Consider the following 19,928-nt stretch of genomic DNA (forward strand, 5'->3'; position numbering starts at 1 on the left):
TAGTTCCAGTGGGTTGAGATCTTGTGGCAGCACACCTCCACGGCAGCGTTAGAGCTGGAGATCAGCTCTCTGACAGAGCAGCAGGCAGCATCCCCCCGACTCCCCAAAGGCGGAGATGTCACCCCAGCTCCCAGCTTAGCTGGGGGGCGAGCCCCTCACGGGGCTGGGGAGCGAGTGAGGGGGTAACGGGGACCGTGAGGTGTGCACCGAGCGACGTGATGGGGACGGGGAGACACCGTCCCCTCGCCTCACACCTCATCCGTCCCCACCCCCCCGCAGCACTGGCGGCCGCCTGAGGGCCGCTTCCCTCACAAGATGGTAGCCATGTCGGCATCACGTGCGGGGGCCCGGCCGCCGAGGGGCGGGGAGGGGCGGGCGCGGCGCTCGGCAGCCCCGGCCCCGCGGGGCCGTTTAAGAGCCCGCCGGGCGCCGCCTCGCCCTGCCCGGCCCGGCCCGGCCCCAGCCCGGCGGAGAGCATGCGGTAGGGGCGGGTGGGAGGCCGCGGCACCGGCAGCATGGGGCTGTGCTACAGCCTGCGCTCCCGCCTGGCCGCGGCGCGCCCCTCGGTGCCGTACGGCGGCCGGGGCGAGGCGGACCCCCCCCCGGTGACAGCGGAGCACGGAGACCCGCAGGTGCGGCACCGGCTGCGGCAGGACCTGGTGGCCAAGGAGCGGGCGGACAAGAAGCGGAGCAAGAGCATCGACAAGACGCTGAAGGCGGAGAAGAGGGAGTACAAGCAGACGCACAGGCTGCTGCTGCTCGGTGAGCGGCGGGCGGGACGCGGCCGGCGGCTCCCCCCGTGCCTCCCGGGGACGGACCGGGGACGGGGGCTCGGCATCGCCCGGTGGGGGACGGGGCGGTGGCTGCACCTCGGGGGGAGCCCCCAGGGGTCGGGGGGACCCCCCCCCAGCCGTGGGCGGCGCTGGGGGCTCTGGGCGGTTTTCCCCCTTTTGAGTTTTATTTTATTTATTTATTTATTTTTCCGTGTGCGTTCGTGTTTTGGCGTCGCCTCGCCAAGTGCTGGCGGCTGGGGAGGCGTCGGGGCTCCGAGGCTGGTTTCAGCCCCGCGGGGCCGTGCACCTGCCTGTGCTGCACGGCCGGGGGCTGGGCGGGGGGCCCGGGGGGAGCAGCCCGGCGGAAAGGCGACGGGTGTGCCCGAGGTGTTTGGGGTGACCCCAACACACGGCCGACCAGAGCCGTGCACTGGCTGTCAGGTAAGTCCAGGGGGCTTGGAAATTCTTCCGCTCCCCTTCCTTCAGCACGCTTTGGTTGGGACACCGGCAGCACACACAAGTGGGTTGCAGAGCTCTGAACATCCTGGGAGAGCAGATGTCACCTCGGACTTCTGCAGGCGGCTTGGGAGCCTCCTGCCTGCTGAGGTTGGTGTGGTACCCTGTGTGATGAATGGGGAGACTTGGCCCTGATGGTTTTATTTTATTTTTTGCTCAATATGTTTGTAGCCTGTATTTGAGGGGCTGAATTGCTGAGAAGCTTTAGAGAGCAGTATTGACATAGTTTTATAAATCTCAGTGCTAAAAGTTTTTTGGTCTATAAATGCAGCCCCTTGTGATGTGGCCGCAGCCATAGCGATACGTGCTTGTGAAGGTGGCTCCCCTCTTCTGAGGGGGAGGGCAAGCGATCCTTGTGTACAGGCTCTGAACTCCATGTGCTGTGAGTGTATTGGTGAGAAATCACACCTCTGACCAGCGTGGCTCTGCTTACAAGAACAGGCTACATCATAGGTATCTTAGATCTTAACTTTTTAATTTATTTCAAGTCTGTTCTGCAGTAAACAAGTGCTTGAAGAAGGAGTTGTGAGAATTGATGTCTTTTTCTTTGTAGATTAAAAGCAAAACAAGAAGACTAATGCTGATGTTAATCTGCTTGCCTGTAAGTCGGGAAGGCTATCTGATGGGCTGCTGCATTTGCGCTAGGCAATACTTCAGTGGCCTGTTTTTTTTAACATTGCTTCTAGCATGTTGTGCCATGGCACTGCTTTTTGCAGAAGTGACATTAAACTTAGTGGGTTAAACAACGTATCCAGCAGTTTGAAGTTATCCATAGTGAAGCCAAAAGAGAGAGTATTCTTTGTCAAAGTACTGATTTATAAATCTGATGGATATGAGTCAGTGTTATGCTGGCAGTGGTTTATTATATTTCAGCCTGGACTTGAATAGCAGGAAGTCACTTCTTGGCCCTCTTGTAAATCTTGGGATGCCTAAGAGACCCATTTCCCTGCGCCTTGCGCAGAGACTGTCAGTTCTCTAGTTAGCTTCCTTCCCTTGTTGCGTCTCCCTGTATCCCACTTGTACTGTTACTCCATGAATTTTCTATTTCTAAACTGGATCAAGAAGTTTGGAGTGTGGTTGATTATACTTTATGCACATCTGCAGGTATTGCAGCTGTAGCTGAGCATCTCTGTACTGAGACATAGCATGCATGCTTATGGATTACACCTGCTAATTGTGCAGGGCTGTAAAATTGACCTGCAATTGAATGAGGGGGCAGGAGCTTGGGTTTAAAGCAGCGACTGAGTCCTCTTCCAAGGAATAGAGCTAGGGTTGGGGAAAATAAGCTGAAGGAGTGCAGACAAGGGATATTTCCTTACCTGGCACTACAGGCTCAATGGCAAAAGCTTCAAAAGGTACTCGTGGTTTCTTGCTTGTGCTCCCAACTCTTTAGGCTGTTGTGTTCCTGCAGGCACAGAGCAATGGTGTGAAGGGTGAAGGACACTGCAGGTGGCTGCTCTTTTTTGGGGGAGTGACAGAACTTAAATGAAAACTATACCAATGCTTCAGGTCTGGTCTGTATCCAAAGCTAACTTATCTTTAAAGTATGCCTGCATTAGCTTGCTGCAAACATACTTCAAGAGCTGAAAAGCTGCACAGCAAATCCAGAGTTTATTTCTGTCACATGCTTGGGTATACAGAATGCAGTGAATGCACAGTCAGGTGTGGCTGTGCCTGGGTGTGTTTTGTTTTGTAGTGTGGATAACATACCGTAAAGCTATAAGCTCTGGTCTGTTACACACAGTATTAGAATGCTAGTCAGTGTGACTGATGCTTGATGTTCAGTGTTGCAGGTTTTTTAGACCTACAAGTTCCTCACTTTGTCAGAGCTCTCAGGGATGTGCAGTGCACATGGGTATCCATATGTCCTGTTACTTGATTTTTTTAAGCTCTTTCATTGTTTTTCAACTGTTTTTTGACATCACAGACATTAGGTGAATTACCAGTTCCTGAAACTTCTCTTATTTCAGTGGGACAAAGGTTTTACACCTGCTCTATCTTTGAAGCAATAACGTGACTCCATACTTGTGGTAGTACGTGAGGTTTTTTTGCTTTGTTTGTGTGAGAGGGAAACGCATAATCAGGTGTAATTTCACTGGGTTTTGTTTAATGTGCTGTACGTGGGTGTACCAAGTCTCAATTTAAGACTCTGCTCATGATTATGATGGCAAGTAGTTCAGGGCTACTACGGTGTATTGGAGGGTGTGTTTCAGAGTGTGGGGGGATTTCTTATTTTTTGGTTTGGGAACAGTCTTGATACTAAAATTGGAAGTACGCTTATGGGGGGAAAGGATTTTAAGCTTTGCTGTAGAACAATTCCACTATGTGTGCGTCCCACTGGTGACTGTAATATGGGTCTTCCTTGGCCTTTTTTAAGGCTTGAATTATAATTTATGTTAAATTTTGTTTTTATCATATAACAAATATATAAAAACAGAATTTTACTCCTGTCTCTGGGGTTTGAATGTTTTTGATCAGTTAGTATTCTTCCAACAACAATAAAAAAAAAAAAACTGTCAGAAATGCGTTCAGCTCTCCTGGTGTATGTGTTGCTTTGCCATGAGCTTCCTTCTGTTGTGTAGCCTGGTCAACTGTAAGAGGAACCTGTGCTGCTCTGCTTCAGGTGTGCTTCCCCTCTGTGTATGTAGCTTTCCAAGTCCACTCTCTCAGGCTGAACTCTCACCCATGTGAGAAGTACTTGTAGCTTATTCCCATAGAGAAAAGGGGACTATCTTTGTATGCCAATGTAGATGCATGCACTGGTCATCTGGGGTATTTAACTACAACATATTAAACAGTGTCTGTTCTGAATCTTACCTACATCAGTTCCTAAATAATTGTTAGAAACATTTTTACTTATAGGTACAAATATGAATATAGGCCATGAAAATTTAAAGTTTTTGTAGGGGATATATATTACACAGGGGGGAAAAAAATGCTTGAAGGAGCTAGAAAATATCAGCATGAAGACTAACCGCAGTCACCCTTTCTGTGTGTGTGCTGCATGGTAAGCCCCTGGATAATGTATAATTAAAGACTGGCTTGTATGGTTTACATTGTATTTTCTTCCACAGGGCTTGTACTTCATTGAGTGCACAAGATGGATGTTGTGCAGTGAATGAGTGGCTATTCAATATTCTTATCCTCCTCGTACAATGTGTCACCCCGTGCCCTATTTATGACACGCCATCCGTACCCCGTACTGAATAAAGAACTGTTGAACTCCTCGTGGGCTTTTCTGCAGCCCTGATCGCTGCAGGGACTGTAGTCTCCACAAATGTCAGTGACTGTATCTGCATGGCACTGCTGTGAAATGAGGTGGCATCGTTCTCCTGCTTTTATGGATGCTGGGGAGGGAAATAGTACCATAGAAGGACTAAGGCTAAAGCTGTCCGAAGCTGCCTTAAAGTTTAAATGACAGATCTTTGCCTAATGCTAGCTTTTCTCCGTAGTACTTGGCTTCTTTTATTGCACTTCATCTGTTTAGAGCATGGATCTCATGGCTGTGAATGCTCAAGTCAAGCTTTGGATGCTCCAATTGCAATTTCGGAGGAGTGAAGCATGGCTTGGTGCCAGTGATGGGAAGCGCGTGTTGCTCGGTTTGCCGCGGTAGCGCTGCACCAGAATGAAGCTGGTCTGGTTCTGCAGGGCAGCATTTAATGGCATAACCCACAAATATCCTTCCTCATGTTGTGATTGATTCCTTACCTTGCTTGCAGTGAGGCGGTTATCCTGGCGCTGCTCTGCTTCCCTCAGGGACCGGGCGGGTGGGGAAGGCACGGCTGAGAGGAAGACACCCAGTTGTACAGATAAGTGTCTGTTCAGGTGCTTGAAGAGATTCCCTCTCATAGGAGCTTGTCACTGCATGAAATAGTTTCACTCATTTCCAGATCTCATTTGTTTCCTGTGTCTCATGTTTTGTGAGCTGAAGGGGGTGTAAGCCCTGGAAAAAAAACACATGATCCTTGTTGGAAGATATGTGAAAGACAGGAAAAAATAGACTAAAACTGTAGAGAGGAACTGTATCGTGGCTTTTTCTAATTCTCGAGAACAGGGTTTCTGAACCGTAACATCTTATACCAAGTTGGTATTTAATTTCCTCTTTAAAAAAGAAGGAATAGGAAAACCAACAAATCCTGGACTTAACCCAATGGGATGCTTGCAAAGCAAGTGTCTTATAATGGGCTGCTCTGCTGAGCAACCTGGCCTCCTGTATGCTGCGAGAGGCTCAGAAGGCAGCAGTACACAACTGTGCTCCAAACGGGCTGTCATTAGTGGTAAACGAATTACAATTTTTTCCAACAGGGCTCCCAGTAATTACCAGATACTACAAAAACACTTGGACGTGGGAATCTGCGGCTTCCATCCGCTGGGTACTTTCCATTGCAGACATGATGATCCTGCTGTGGACACCAGGAGGTGGCATGCTAATTATGGGTCTGTCTTTGTGATGAAGAGCCTCTGCAAGACAAGTCCTACTCAGTTCTCACCACTGTATACAAATGGGATCTATGGCATAGACTGCTGCCTGTTCAGCAGAGATATTCTGGATGTGGAGTGTGTTCACCCTGAACAAAACACCTGGCAAGCTTTGCACACCTTAACAAGGCTTTACCCAATATGCAAGCAGTGCTAGCTCTAGGACCTGTGATGCTTTTTGGTGAATGTTCACTGGACCTCAGAGCAATATACTTTCTTCAGCACTGGCACCTCTATGCTTTAGATAACTTGGTAAAATAGTTTCTCTACTGTTTACATCTTAAAATTTCATAGAAAGGAAACAGGCAAACTACTCATTTTTCTCTGCCTTTTTTTTTTCCTCCTTGAGTGCTCCTGACCTTAACCTTTTTGTACTATCTACACACAAACAAAAAAAAAAACATTAGCTTCAGGCAGATACATGGCATGGAAGGCTTCAGCCAGTATATTTAAAATTTGGCAAAGTTAGAACTGCTTCAAGCAGGGTCTGGCAATGGGAGTTGTTAGGAAACCTACAGCAGCCCTGCTATAAAAGTGTCACGATGAAGGACTGCTAATGGATGGCACACTATTGGTGCTAGGATGGTGCTTTCTGTACAGAAAGCCAAACTGCAAAATAATTGCTTTCACAGTTGCAACTAATGCTGAAGGGCTGCTCTGTGTATGTGCAAGCATGGATTGTAGTGGGGAAGGGGCTTGAGGGATCTGGGGGATTCCCTGATCCCTAGCACCCACCACAGCAGCATGGGTGTGCATCATCTCTCCTCTTCCCCAGCATGTAGGCAATGTCAAAAAAAAAAAAAAAGAGAGAGACCAAGTGCTTCCATGTTATTTATAGTTCAAACTTTACTGCTGCAATAAAGTACAAGCAAAGTCCTTTTGTCTGATTCATGACGCACTTGTGAAATTTTTGGAGCTGCATACAATAATGTGGTTCAAATTCTCCCCAGTTTCTCAGCATTTATTTTTATATATACATATATGTTGGAGCTGTGTGTGTGTTGTATGCTGCCTGCAAGAGGCACCTGGGACAGGTCAGGGAGAACTGCCAGGTGCCTGAAGGTACAATACCTGGTCCAGAGAAATTGGTTTTTGTCCTTTGAGATAGGTGAAAATATCTGATAGCTGGAAGGATGTAGCTTCCAGCTGTGACAACTTTTTCCATACCTGATGTCTACCAATTTTCTTATGTTAGAAGAATCAACCCTTGTTTGTATAGCTTCCTCAGGAAGGAGGGATGAGAGATGCAAAAATGTAGAGGGCAATCCCACCTTGACTCCAAGTGGATGCTACACCCTCATGGTCATGCATGCTATTCCTGCAGCTATTTCCCATCCATGCTCTCAGCTTGCTCCAGCGTGGGATTTTTGCAAACAGCACACACTTCTCAGGTAACCTCATTGCTCTTCAGTGGGTCACAGGAGACAAGGTAAAATGTGCAAAATCTTATTTACTGAGCAGTGGTTTCCAACCCCTTGCTAGTGGTGTGACCTGCTTGGTCCTAGTAACTGGCCAAAGAAGTTAGGGTTTTGTTCGCGTGAGCTGTGGACCTTTCTCCTCAGATGTTCTGAACCCGCACATTTCAGTGGTAACAGAGATTTGTGCAGCAACCTGGAATGACACCAGTGCTGTCCTGAAATCCTAAAACTGAGGGGGCTTGTGTGTGTTAATCTGCCAGTACAGCTTTGGAGGGTGGGAATGGTTGGTATTTTGGTGGTTTTCCCCAAAAGGTACCCCTTAGGCTTCCAACGCGTTTTCTGAAGATAGTTTGGGGGCTCTGCTGCCCTGACCTGCAGAGGCTGGTAGTGTAGTGCCTGTGTATTTTAGGTGGTCTCCTCAAGTGCTAGAACTACAAAGCAGTGCCACAGACAGGTGAGAAGTTGGCAGTACGTACTCTTGGGTTTGACTGCTGACTGCCTAATGGCATGTTGGTCTTGGTCTGACCAGGACTTGGCCTGTGAATTATGATGTTGTTTGCCATCGTTCTGCCCGCAGCATTTGGCTTTTCTTCCAGGCTGTATCATAGTATTTTATTGGCATGTTTCTGTAGTGATAGTGGATTCCCTGATCCCTCTGTGTAATGTCAGTGGTCAGAAACAAATTTAGGAACAAAAATCAATGTTTTTTTTCTGAAGAAAATCACTGGGAGGACGATATCTTTAACCAGTGCTAGGTTTTGGTAACTCCTGATAAAAAATGATGGTAATCTTGCAACGTATACTCAGCTACTTACCTTTCTAAAACCACATTTTAATCTCTATCTTTCTTTTATATAGACATTATGTATGTGCACACAGATTAATCTGTGTACATATGTATTTCCTAGCCATATTCTCATCTGCTTTAAAACATTACACATCTGTCTCTGTAAAATACCCTCTACTGAAAGGAGGTAGACGATGTTTTAATTTCTAATATTTGGAAGTGTTGTTGCTAAAAGCATATCTATTAGCTGTTTGTGTTCTCCTTCTTTGGCAATTCCTGTAACCTTAAGAGAAATTCCCAGAAATAACTGAGTATTTTTTGCTCTTTTCAGGGGAAGTGCTTAGGCTCTTTGGGTGGACCTCATAAATAGCTCATTGCTTCTGCAACGTGTGGTTCAGCAGCATTGGACCCCGCAGTAGGAGCGGGAGATACTGGCACAGCCATCCCAACTAGAGCGTTTGAATGGGCTTCAGAGGAGTCTTTGCACCCAACGGAGCTCCTCATAGGGAACTGCAGCCCTCCTTGGCACAGGCTTCTGTTGCCTTTCCCATGCTGTCTGCTCTTGAACAGCCTCATGCAGGCAGCACCTCAGCTTCTGGTAAGATGCTGAAAAGTGTATTAGCCAGCAGTCCTAGCTTGATCAAAAACTGTAGTGTCAAAAGGAAGGTAATACTGAGATGGTCATCTCAACAGAAATGTGAATAGTTTGTGTCCCTTCCGTGTGCTGTCAATACGTGCACAGCTCAATAAGGTGTATTCATATTCTTGGAAGAGAAACAACAGAGAACAGTTACCTCTAATTACATACAGGTCTTCCCTGTTTCTGTTAAATTGGAAGTGCACTTAGTCAATGAAGTCATGCATATTTGTGAATCTTCCTAATTACTACAGTATGAAAAAGGCAAAGGGAAAAAGAGGCAATTCCCTGAAGTGAGGACAAGTCCAGATCTTTGTTATAAGAAAGCCCAGTTGCGGGCATGTAAATCCATAATATTTTAGATATTTGGGCCTGAAGGGTGTCTTAAGAGAACTTGAACTCCATAAACTTACAGTCATTGTTCCCCTGGTCAATGAGGCATTTGAGAAACAAGCCACTGTATGGCTTATAAATAGCACAGCTGAAGTTTTCTTAACTTCCTCAATTATGTTCCTTCTGCAAAGAAAATCCACAGAATCTGTCTGGCAGCGTTTTATAAGATTTGCATGTCACAAAAAAACTTGATAAGTGTTCTCTGCATTGAGGAATGTGGGGAAGGTGTTAAACAGATGTCAGAGTTGCTAGTATTTATTTTGCTGAGTAAAGGAAGGGGATGCCGTGGAGGATGGATCGGTTCCTAATTAGGAGAAAGATGCGGATTTACAATCTACAGTCTTAGTCTGTTTAGCCAGTTCTCCTGTCTTTTTGACAGTGTGTTGGAAGTGCGGGAAGTACTAAAATTCCTGGGAAAACCCAGATAAATTCTGCTCCCAAATTGGAGGGGGACTCTGGGAGGTTTTCTCCCTACTGGAGCACTATTTCTTCTCCTTTCCCCTGTCCTAAGCACAGGTTAACATTCTTGCAAGGAGAGATCTTCATATGAAAATCAGCAAGTGCCCCAAGCCAGTGCCTCCACTGTGTGTGCACCCCGCAAGGCTGAGCGTGGCGCTAGGCCGGCAGCGGGCTCGGGGCCTGTTTTTGGGAACTGAACCCAGAGGCCCCTGCCCGAGCGCGGCTTCGCGCAGGCTTGTTTGCACATTGCGGTGCTGCCTCAGCTTCACGACTTTGACCTCCAGGAAGTATATCGGGTTCGGTGGAAAAACAAATGAAGGGAGGGCCCAACCCTTCGCCATTCTGTGTGTGAACGGCCTGCGCGGGGATGGCATTTGTCGCAGTCCCAGGGGAAGCAGCTGTGGGAGCTGCTTATGACAGCAGCATCCCTGGGAGCTGCAGGTGACTTATTTGAGGGGTGGAATTCTGCCAGTGTGAGTGGGAAAAGTGGTTTTATGTGGATTTTAATTTTAAAGCAGTTTCAGGTGTGACCAGAGCCCTCACTGCAGAGCTTTCTTCCCCTCCCGCTGTCCTGCGTGGGGCTGTGTTCCCACCACTGTGCCCCACACTGGGACAGTGCACAGATCTCTGCCTACCATGAGCTTTCTCTGCATTAAATTATAGGAACGCTAATCCAAAATAAGTTGCTCTTAAAATCTGAGGCTTGCATTTTGGGAACATGCATTTGATTCTTATTTTTTTGGATTGCAGTGATACCTTGGCCAAGTGCATTACTGACCACTGAAGGGCAGGTGGCATCAACGAAGGAGCTTCTAAAGCCCAGCGCACATGGGCCATTCAGCATTGTTATGGGGTGGTCAGGGCAGAGAGAGAGCAAGCACTGACTAGCAGTGCATTTGCAAATCATGGAGCAGACACGGCTGTTGTGTTTGCATGTTTGATGAACTGAGAAAAGCCCAAGAGCAGGTGACTCCAGGTGCAAGCAGGTGCCCCAAGCTCCACCTGTGTATCAGGCAGTAGATCGTAATGTTACCTGAGCCTCCAGTAAGGTTTTTTCTTATGTGCATGTAAGGAGAGTAGGAGGTATATGTTTTTTCCAGAGATTTTGATCTCCCTAATGTACTGCAGCAGTTCTGATCATGGTCTTGCTACCGATGAGCATTTTGTGTGCCAGCGTGTGCAGCAACCAAAGGCAGATGGAAGGAATTCTCCAGGCTCCAGCTCTGCTGTTCATAAGAAAATTGTGAAGCTTTTCATCCCAGAGCAGTTAGCAATGTTTGTGGAGAGCCCAGCTCTGCTTTTTCATCAGTGCAAATTAAAATAACTTCAGAACTACATTTTTACTGTAAGTATCCTCTTTTTGTCAAGCCAAAAATGGCAGAGTTCCCTGGGGATCTTCTTCCCTGTTGAGCCTGGAAGGGCTCCATTTTCACCTCCTCTGTCCTGTTTTGGGTGATAAGAGTTGCTGTGAGGCAGTGGAACAATGGGGCTGATGCCTGTTGGTAGAGCAGGCGAGGTGTAGCTGTTGCTTTCAGTGGGAGATCCAAGCTGCTCTGGTCGGTACCGTAGCAATGCTGGTGCTGAAAATCCTTGCTTGGGCTCCATATGGGGAGCGTGGTTTCCATCTCTGAGACAGATGAGCCTACTGTAGTTTTGAACTTCTGCTATTGCCCTGCACTGTTGGAGATGAGCTTCAGGCATCAAAGGAAGGCAATTCCTTCATGTTTTGTTCTTTCTGACTCTTTAATTTTGCTTACAGTAGTTTGACTGGGACACTGACAGCTGTGCAAGCTCATTGTTTCCTTCCTCAGAGCCTGAGTTCTGCTGGCTTCTTGGGCAAAGTGCAGAGAGCCTGCCACCAGCAGCGCTCATGTGTCCCCGGGATGCACAGACCATGATGTGCTGTGGCTGTGCCCCAGGCCACGCGGGTCGCAGGGGGACCCGAGCAGAGCTGCTGCAGAACGAGAAATAGCTCCTCCGAGTGCTTGTCCTGCTCCCCGGCAGGCTGCCCTCGTGCCTTGCACCACAGCCTCTTCCTCTTCCCCTCCCCGCCCCCCCACCAAGCACAGTTTCTAGACTGTGGGCTGCGTCTGTTTGGTTTTGCATTTTTCCTGGTGGCTTTTATGCTGAAATCTTGGGATTGCTGGTTAGCCGGAGGGTTTCTGGAGCGCTGGGGAATTTGTGGGACTTCAGCTTTACAAGGGGAGGAAACGGAGACAGTGAGGAAGAAGCTCATGCTATTGTGAGCTGACAGTCTGCATTCAGACTTTTTTTTTATAAATACCAGATAAAACTCTCTGCTTGGAAGAAAAATACTGCATAATATACTCCCTCGATGCTTTCCCTGCCTTCTCCCCACACAGGAAATTCATGATTTGATAAACCCAGTTTTTCCTCTGGTGATTAGAAACATAGAACAAATAAAATACCTTTTAGTCTGTGAAAGCTCAAAGATAGTTTTTTGCTCTAAACCTGATTCCTTAATGCTACTAGTGTTGTAACTTCTCATTCCTTTCAGCTTCTGTGAAGGTTTATCGCTTGTCCGTAGTATTTCATGCTACACCATCTAAAAGGTGGTGAGTGATGTAGGACTGAATTTCCAGGTATTTCAGAAGAATATGCATTTGTTTTAAATACACTGAAAATATTCATAAGGAAAACTTTCTAGTCTGTCTATCCACCAAACCAAAATCTGAGAATTTTTTAGGGGTTAGTCCTTAAACATGTATAAATTGTTATATCCAGAAGTGTCATGTGTACTACTATTGAAAAGTCACAAGCAATTTGCAAAGGCCTGTTTCTTGGTCAAATACACGAAATGGGTGAAATTTCACGGGCTTTGGTTCAAACCAAAAACTTGTGTTGCAGATCTGAAAGCAGTCACAGTGATTTCAGTGGGCTTATTTATATGAGTAAGGGCTCTCACCTGTGTGTTGCTGTTACTCTGTCCCCCAGCCAAGGCACAGTGACAGATAGTGAAATCATTCTTAATCCTGAGAGAACCAGCCAATTTAGTGTGAGTATCACTATCTGGCCCAAACTGTAGCTTTACTGTAAAAAGGAATTTAAGAACATGTTATATGAAACTTTCTCTGCCATCAAATAATTCTCTATTAGAAGGTTTGAGAATCTGTTGCTTCCAGCAGAGGTCTGAGCAAAAACTAAACACTGCAAGGACATTTACAATTCAGGCTTATTTTGGGAGGGGGATGAGGAAAGGCTTGATAAGTTATGCACTTGACCGCATGTAGTTAAAAATATTATTTGGAATATAAACTTCCTTGTCTGAAGACCAGCTTTATGCGCTAAGTCAAAAAGTACAAAAAGCAGTTCTCTTCCTGGCCTCCATAAGTATACCTTAATGCTGCTGAATCCTGGAAATTATGCAGGGCATGCTTTTTAAATGTTGATTTTGACTGCTTGCCTGGGACCAAGTGTAAAGTCTTTCCAAGGAAATACTTAGAAGACTTGCAAAGAAACCCAAAAGCTGCTGCCAAACCTTAGTTTTTAGAAAGGGAGTAGGGGGCAATCTAGACTGTTAAAAACTTCCAGTTGTTTGTAATTAAATCCACTTCTTCTGTGCACAATAAATGTATACTTAGAAAAAGATCATTTTACATAATACTTATGCGGTTTACTGCTGCTCTTCAGCAGCTAAAAATCAAGCAGAAGGCCTGCTATTTCCCAGCTTCCAGTAACCTTTCCAAACTGAAACCAGGAACAATGCGGCTGTGCCACCGCAGTGGCGTGTATCTGCTTTACCCAGTGGTGACACGCAAATCAAGCTGGGGAATCCTTTTCTGCTTGTGAACCATCTTTCCCACTTAACTAGCTGAGATTTGTTTTGGATTGACAGGGATGGGAGCGAAGAGGAGATAAAAATATCCCAGCCACACGTCTCTCCTTGCCAGCGGCAGAACCGCTCTGTAGCTTTGGGGGAAGCTCTGGGACTACAGGAACATCTCATCAGACTGCTGCCTTCCTTCAGGGCTGGCAGGAGGCAGGACCACGAAATCCTCACCGCTCTCCCCACCCTGACTATGGTCTGCCACCGTTCATTCAAGATTGTTCATTTCCCTGCTGTCTTTCATCGGGAGGACTGGAAGTGTGGGGTGGAAACACCAGCAGCTCTTGCTGACAGCTGTCCCTCTTCCCCAGCAGCATTCAGGAGATGCCCCTGAGGCTGAAGCAACTGCCAAACCCACCAGAAAGCTCAGCACAGATAATACCTAGCGAGTGAAGAAAGAGGCCAGAGCTTGAGTGAGGTTTTGTGTGCCCTTGTGCAGGGAAGGAGTGCCACCAGACTGAGGAAATACAACAGATTCATGATGCCTCTGCTTATGGCCTAGAGAAATGATTTGGTCCAGGCTCCAGAGCAGTTTGGCTCTTGTCTTTTGTCGGTACTGAAGTCACATCCAGGCTTGTTATTGTTGGTTAATGCCAAACATCAAATTCTGTTTGTGTATGTACACACTTGTTATGGCTGCAAAAGTGCCATTGCATCTTTCAGCATAGGCACCTATTTCACTGAGTGCCAAAAACCCTCTGATTTTCACTATTAATGAAGTTGCATGTAAAGCTAGGTCTTCTCCCTTTGCTCTTCATATTGTGTGTTACATGCACAGACATGCAGCCCTAACCAGGAGTTTGAGTGTGTTTACCCAGGAGATGAATTTTGTATTTACCTTTATCAAGGAAGGGATTTTTTACTAGGATGGTGTGAAAAAACTGTCACTTACCAGGTAGGTTGCATGAGCGTTTGGGTGTTGGGTGCTGTGAAACAACAGATACGAGGCATGGAAAAAGCAGAGAGGAGCAGCTGAGCAGTATTATCTAATAAATGACATAAGAAAACCCACGAAGCCCTGCAGAGCAGATTTGTTAGGATTTGAGGTGAAAATCCCTGTTGGTTGCTGAGATTATCCACCAGCATATGGCAGGGAATGTCACAGACATAGAATTAGCTGCTAATGATCTAGACACCTCTTGAAAACAGATGTCTGTAGTAGTCATAACTGTGTCATTTAATTCAGCTGAAATCTGGATAACTCCGCAGGCTCCGTGTGGTATTCAAATACTTGGTGTTTCCATTTCCCACTGATCTCCCCTGGTACAGACCACCTTTTTCTTAGGAATACTGCTGAAGTAAATCCATTTGAAATTGGAACCCCAAATTTGGGAAATCATGGTAAGAAAGGTGACGTTAAACAGCGCTAATGAAGAGTCCAAGAGGCAGCCTGGGGTGCTACAGTCATCTTTTTGGGCAATCCCATGTGTCTGCTTTGCACCACAACAATATCCTGCTGCTGTTGCTTAAGGATGGGCAGTATTTGTGTGCAGTTTCTTTACAGAGGATGTTTTACTGGTAAATTTCTTGAGGACCATCCAGACTGGGGGAAGGAGGGACGGGGCAGGACACCAGCACACTGTGAAGCCCCCTGTAACCGTTATTTCACAGCACGTGGGTGTCTTATGTCTTTGATATTAACGTGTGGCTTGATCAGGTTCTTGTATGAAATCGATCTGCTAACCAAAGCTGCTTGCAGTAAAGTAAGTGGAATTTCCTAAGAAAACTGACACCATGTCAGAGGAATCCAAGTGAGAATCATCATGAGGAAAGGTTGGTGAGTATCGGGTCTGCTCAGAATTAATAAGGCCGTCTGTCTTGTGAACTTTCTCTGGATTACACAACAACGAGGAAGTAAATTCCGTAACTGATGATGCTGCAGTTGAGGAGAAGTTTGCTTGTGGGTTTAAATGCGAGCGGAGGCAGAGAAGCAGTGTGTTGTTGTTAGTGGTGTGTGCTTGTTTCTTAGCTGATGCCTGGCCTATACACGTGCATATGTGCCAGTATTGTCACACGTTGCTGTGGCTAGGGAAGAATGCAGGAGATATGAGAGAGTATTCCATTCATACGTGGCTATCCTTATACCTACTTTAATACCAAACTATAATTTGGGTTTTTTACATGTATAGTGTTAGAAAATTCAACACAGTGGTCCGAAGAGGAACAGTTACTTGGCCAGACTGGATCATACCTTCCTGTGTCACAGCCTTAGGACTTCGTGGAATGGAGTAACAGTGATGTGTCGGTGTCCACGGGGGGGGCACGTTCACTTCACTGCATGTTTCCAGTCAGGTGGTTTTGGTACACCCTTACTCACCAGGCCTCTGAGCTGTTCTGTATAAGTACCTGACTCGTCCTCTCCATTGTATAAAGCGTTCAAGTCTCTACCTTAAGGATGTGGTTTCCCCTGGGTTCTCTCTGGGGTTTGCGCATGTGCTTAAGATTACTTAAGCAATCTGCTCTGATAACACTCGTGCTCTCCTTACGTTACTTTGAGACCCTAAGAAGCCTAACTTAGCACATCACTTACTTACCTCAATTTGTCATTATTGGAAAACATCTTCCTACATTTGGAGGTCTTTATTGCTCCTGGCGGGTGGGGAGTTTATGGTCACTGTTAGTTCAGATCACCTTTTTTCTACCCAGCCCTTCATGTTAAAACTTCTTTTTGGACTTCATCTTTTACAGTAAAAGCAAGACCTCAATCTCGACCTTTCTTCATAAGTCAGATCCTTTTGACCTGGCGTCATTTGTGTTACAAGGCTTCACACACTGCAGTACAATAAAATTTTTCTTGTGGTGCAGCGATCGGCGCTGTAGACACTGTTCCAAATGAGCTCATTTTTCTCTAAATTAGCAACTGTCTTAACATATATTTTCTGTGGCTTCCAAACAATTTAGCAGTACTTGAAAGAAAATGTAATTCTGAGAGACTTCAAGACCAACTTTCAGTGGGCTGCCAGAAATTTTTTTCATTAATTAAATTTACTTGCGCAGACAAAACAAGTTTGTTAGTATACTGCATTTGCGTTTTGAAGTTGCATCTTTAGAAACTGATTGAAAATATTAGTACTCTCTGCTGTACCTTTCTCACAGAATAGTTTTCACACAGGCTTATTTATTAATGTTGGGCTTAAACTATGGCAAATACTGAAATATTTCATCACATCAAGAGCAGAAAGCCCAGTTCTCTGCCACTATAGATACCTCAGTATATCATCCCTTCTAATAAGGTGTCACCTTAAATGGCCTGTGGTTCTGAATTTATGCTTAAGTTGAAGGAGGCTGCCCCTTAAAGTGCCTGGAGTTTATGGGAACCCCCCACGGGATAAGGATACAGTTCTTAGTACAGATAGTCTTGCTTGAGTGGCAAGAAAAATAATATCAGACTGTTATATTGGAAAAAAAAAAAAACATGAATGTCGGTCGCTTCAAGAAAAGTGAAAATTAGTCTTGTACCACCAGTAGTCAGTACGGAGCCTAGATATAGCTACTTCATTTTTATTTTTTCTATCCCAGGCTTCTAAACATCTGTAGCTTTGATTTACAATCATTTTATGCAAATTAGTGGCTTTTTTGTTATCAAATTGCTATTTTGGTAATCCACATGATGATGAAATTGTATTCTCAACTCTAGAGAGCTCCTGTTTTGTTTTCAGAATGTCAGTTTCCAAGTAGTTGGACTTAATTTATTCCAGAGGAATTCCAAAATGTTGAATGGTTGTTCATGTAATACTACTGGCATGGGCAACAGCAACTATTAAACGTGAACCTGGGTTGTTTCAAAGTCTTTTAAGACTGCGATCTGTCTGCTCTGCTTTTAAGGCTGAGTTTACAGTTTGGTCCCATGTTCTTCTCATAGTTGTTTTTTTATATAAAGTCTGCTTTCTAGGATGGGCAGCTCTTGCCTGATTCATGATTACACTGTTTTGATGAAGAGCCTCATACAGGGCAGTATGCAGCAGCTCAAAAATGATAGCAAAAGACCTGGACAAGGCGCTGGGCAAGATCTGATTCTGAGCAAGAATAGCTCTTTGCGCCTGTGCTGAGCATGTTTTGTGTTGGAGCACAGAAATGTCTTACCCTTGTGTTAGTGTGGGGCTGCGAGATGCTGCTGGAGCTGTCATGTCCCTCGAGGGAGGGGGCTGCTTCTGTGGCTGTGACTTTGGGGTGGGAGGAATGCCCAAGGGAACACACTGGCGGTGCGTGAATGTTTGCTTTCTGTGGGGCAGTTGGCTTCGTTTTAAGATAATTTTTCAATGGAAAATAACTGACTGAACCTACCACAGTAGTGAACTAAATGTGGTGTAAAGTTCACATTTATATTTTTTTTTATAGCTCACAGGGTCTAATCTTAAAGGTTTTTAATAGGTGCCAAATGTTCTCAATAACTGTCAAAGTAGATTATAGATGAGTTTAGTTCTTTTTTTTTGTTGTGCTTTTTTTTCCTATTCTGCATGGAGCAGAAAACATGAGGCATCTTACTGGCATTGTTCCTAGAAAGTCTGAGCTTAGATACACAAGGTTTTCATATGTATTGGTAAAACGCTAAGTCTGAAGCTCAGCAAATGAATATGCTGGCCATTTACAGAAGATTCCAGCTTTGCTGGTTCGGCAGGAAATGATACGAGATCGAAAGATTTCCACCCCCGCCAAGCGGAGATCTCGCAGTGCGCGCACAGCTGATCCCAGGGAGCAGCTCGGCTGTCAGTCTGCCCGCCGTGCCGGGGAGGTGGCACAGCATCAAGTCGCTGCAAGCCTCCCCATGGCTTCAATGAGCCAAAGCTCGAGCATAAAATGTGCTCCTCTGGTTTCCAGAGATCAACACTGAGATCAATACCATATCACAGCTAGAGGATCTGTTAAAATTGGATATGCGCTGTTTGTTATTCCTGATTTTTAAAGCTTAACTCTTACTCTTAATTAATCACAGAATGATAGAGAAGAAAGGATTAATTCATCATCTTTGCAGACAAAAAGTACTTTTCTCAGTTACTTTGTACTCTACGTTTAGTTTGCTTATCTCTTGTTGACAACTGTGGATTTATAGGTCAGCTTTCTTGGATTGCTTTCCCTTTGACTTTGTCCTGCCTTTTTACAATTACAGATGATTTTTGACGTGTAATTAGTAGTCCTTATGTGAATGCATTTTTATAGGACTGATGTTATAGTCATCTCTAAGCTCTGCCAAGCTAGTCTGTATACTTTAGGATGTGTTGCCAAGCACACCTGCTTTGCTGTATTTCTGCTTTCTTAACATGATGGTCTGACACTTTTTAAAACAGCAATAAGGATGCTTTAAAATATTAAATTCTTAAGGACAGACAACTGTTGAATAAAATGATGGGGAAATATGGTGCTGCAGGAACATTAGAAAATGTTAGGAACCATCTTTTTAGTCTTCAGTGTTTCCTTTCACTCTTTTTCTGTTAAGCAGTCAGTATTAATAAGAAACTCAAATGTAACATAGTCTGGTTTCTTTCTTCCCACTCAAAATATCTATATATTACTTGAGAAAAAGCACGTGATACTTTAAAATCTTGCAATGAAAACTATTGAGCATATTGGCCAAAACGGAGGAAGAGCTAAATATGGAAGTGCTGTGATTAAAAACAGGGATATTATCAAATGCAGTGCTGCGCTGGCAGAACTTCTGAACAGAATGTTTTTTTCAGGCTGACAGTTTGTAACTTCAGTCAAAAGACTGTTGTTCCTGTTTTTTGCCTGTTTTGTATTGGAGCAGGGTTAAAAAAATGGGGAACAAACTTAGTGAGTTCAGAAAGAACTGAAACATGACTAACCGTGGAGCATGTATGTGTCTGATGCTCTCTTGGGGTAGAACTGTGTGGCTGGATCTCAGATCTGGCACTGAGCACCCCAAACTACACAGCAGCAGCCTGCAGGACCCGCAAGAAGGAAGGTGGGAAGGATGCAGTGGAGGAGGTAGCAGGTGGAAGGTGAGGGAGGGATGTGGGTTTCTGTGAGGATCAAAAAGTCTTTGCAAGGAGGATGCTTTTAAAGGCCGGGGAAACCAGAGCAAAAGGCAGTGTAGTCGCCCTGCCCATAAGGGACTACAGCAACCCATGTGTCTCCTTTGAGACAAGGTGGTGCTTGAATCTTCATCCCTTTTTTTTTTTTAAGTTTCTAGAAGACATTTTCACACTTCCAACACTTACTTCCGACACTTCACACAGAGCAAGTATGTTATATGGAGGAAAAAAATAATCTGAAACTGTTTTCTTGTCCTCTTCCTCCCCTGTCCCCCTTTATCACTTTGTGTGAATATTAGAAAGGACGACTAGGTGCTAACCTTGAATGGTTAATGTTAGGACTAACTTCTGCTCATTGTTTACCAAAATAGCAGGGCCACTGTGTAACAGCAAAAATATACGTGTCAACATGGGTCAGTGATATTTTAACAGAAGACTTCAACTCCTATCACCGAGTGGAGGATTTTAGGGTGAGTTAAATTTATTGCAGGAGCGCCCTCAAGTGCTACTACAATTTAAAGGTCTGCTGGTCTCTCCCACAGGACACCGCTGGGGGTTTATTAGCTGAGGCTTGATATTTTAGCATGTTTAGCCCTGTAAGAGCACGTGCATTATTTTGATGTAACTTC

The 19,928-nt window shown here is 45.3% G+C and overlaps 1 protein-coding gene across 1 annotated transcript in view; it reads left to right on the top strand.

The window, feature by feature from the left end:
• Nucleotides 1–457: 457 nt before the first annotated feature.
• Nucleotides 458–19,928, top strand: part of GNAS (GNAS complex locus) — a 151,033-nt gene continuing 131,562 nt past the window's right edge. Inside the window, exon 1 of the mRNA XM_040575415.1 lies at nt 458–762. Within this exon, the coding sequence (XP_040431349.1) occupies nt 516–762 (247 nt within the window). The 5' untranslated portion in view covers nt 458–515. The remainder of the gene's footprint in view (nt 763–19,928) is intronic.

Source organism: Cygnus olor, chromosome 16, assembly GCF_009769625.2.
Source record: "Cygnus olor isolate bCygOlo1 chromosome 16, bCygOlo1.pri.v2, whole genome shotgun sequence".
In the NCBI taxonomy this organism is placed as follows: domain Eukaryota; kingdom Metazoa; phylum Chordata; class Aves; order Anseriformes; family Anatidae; genus Cygnus; species Cygnus olor.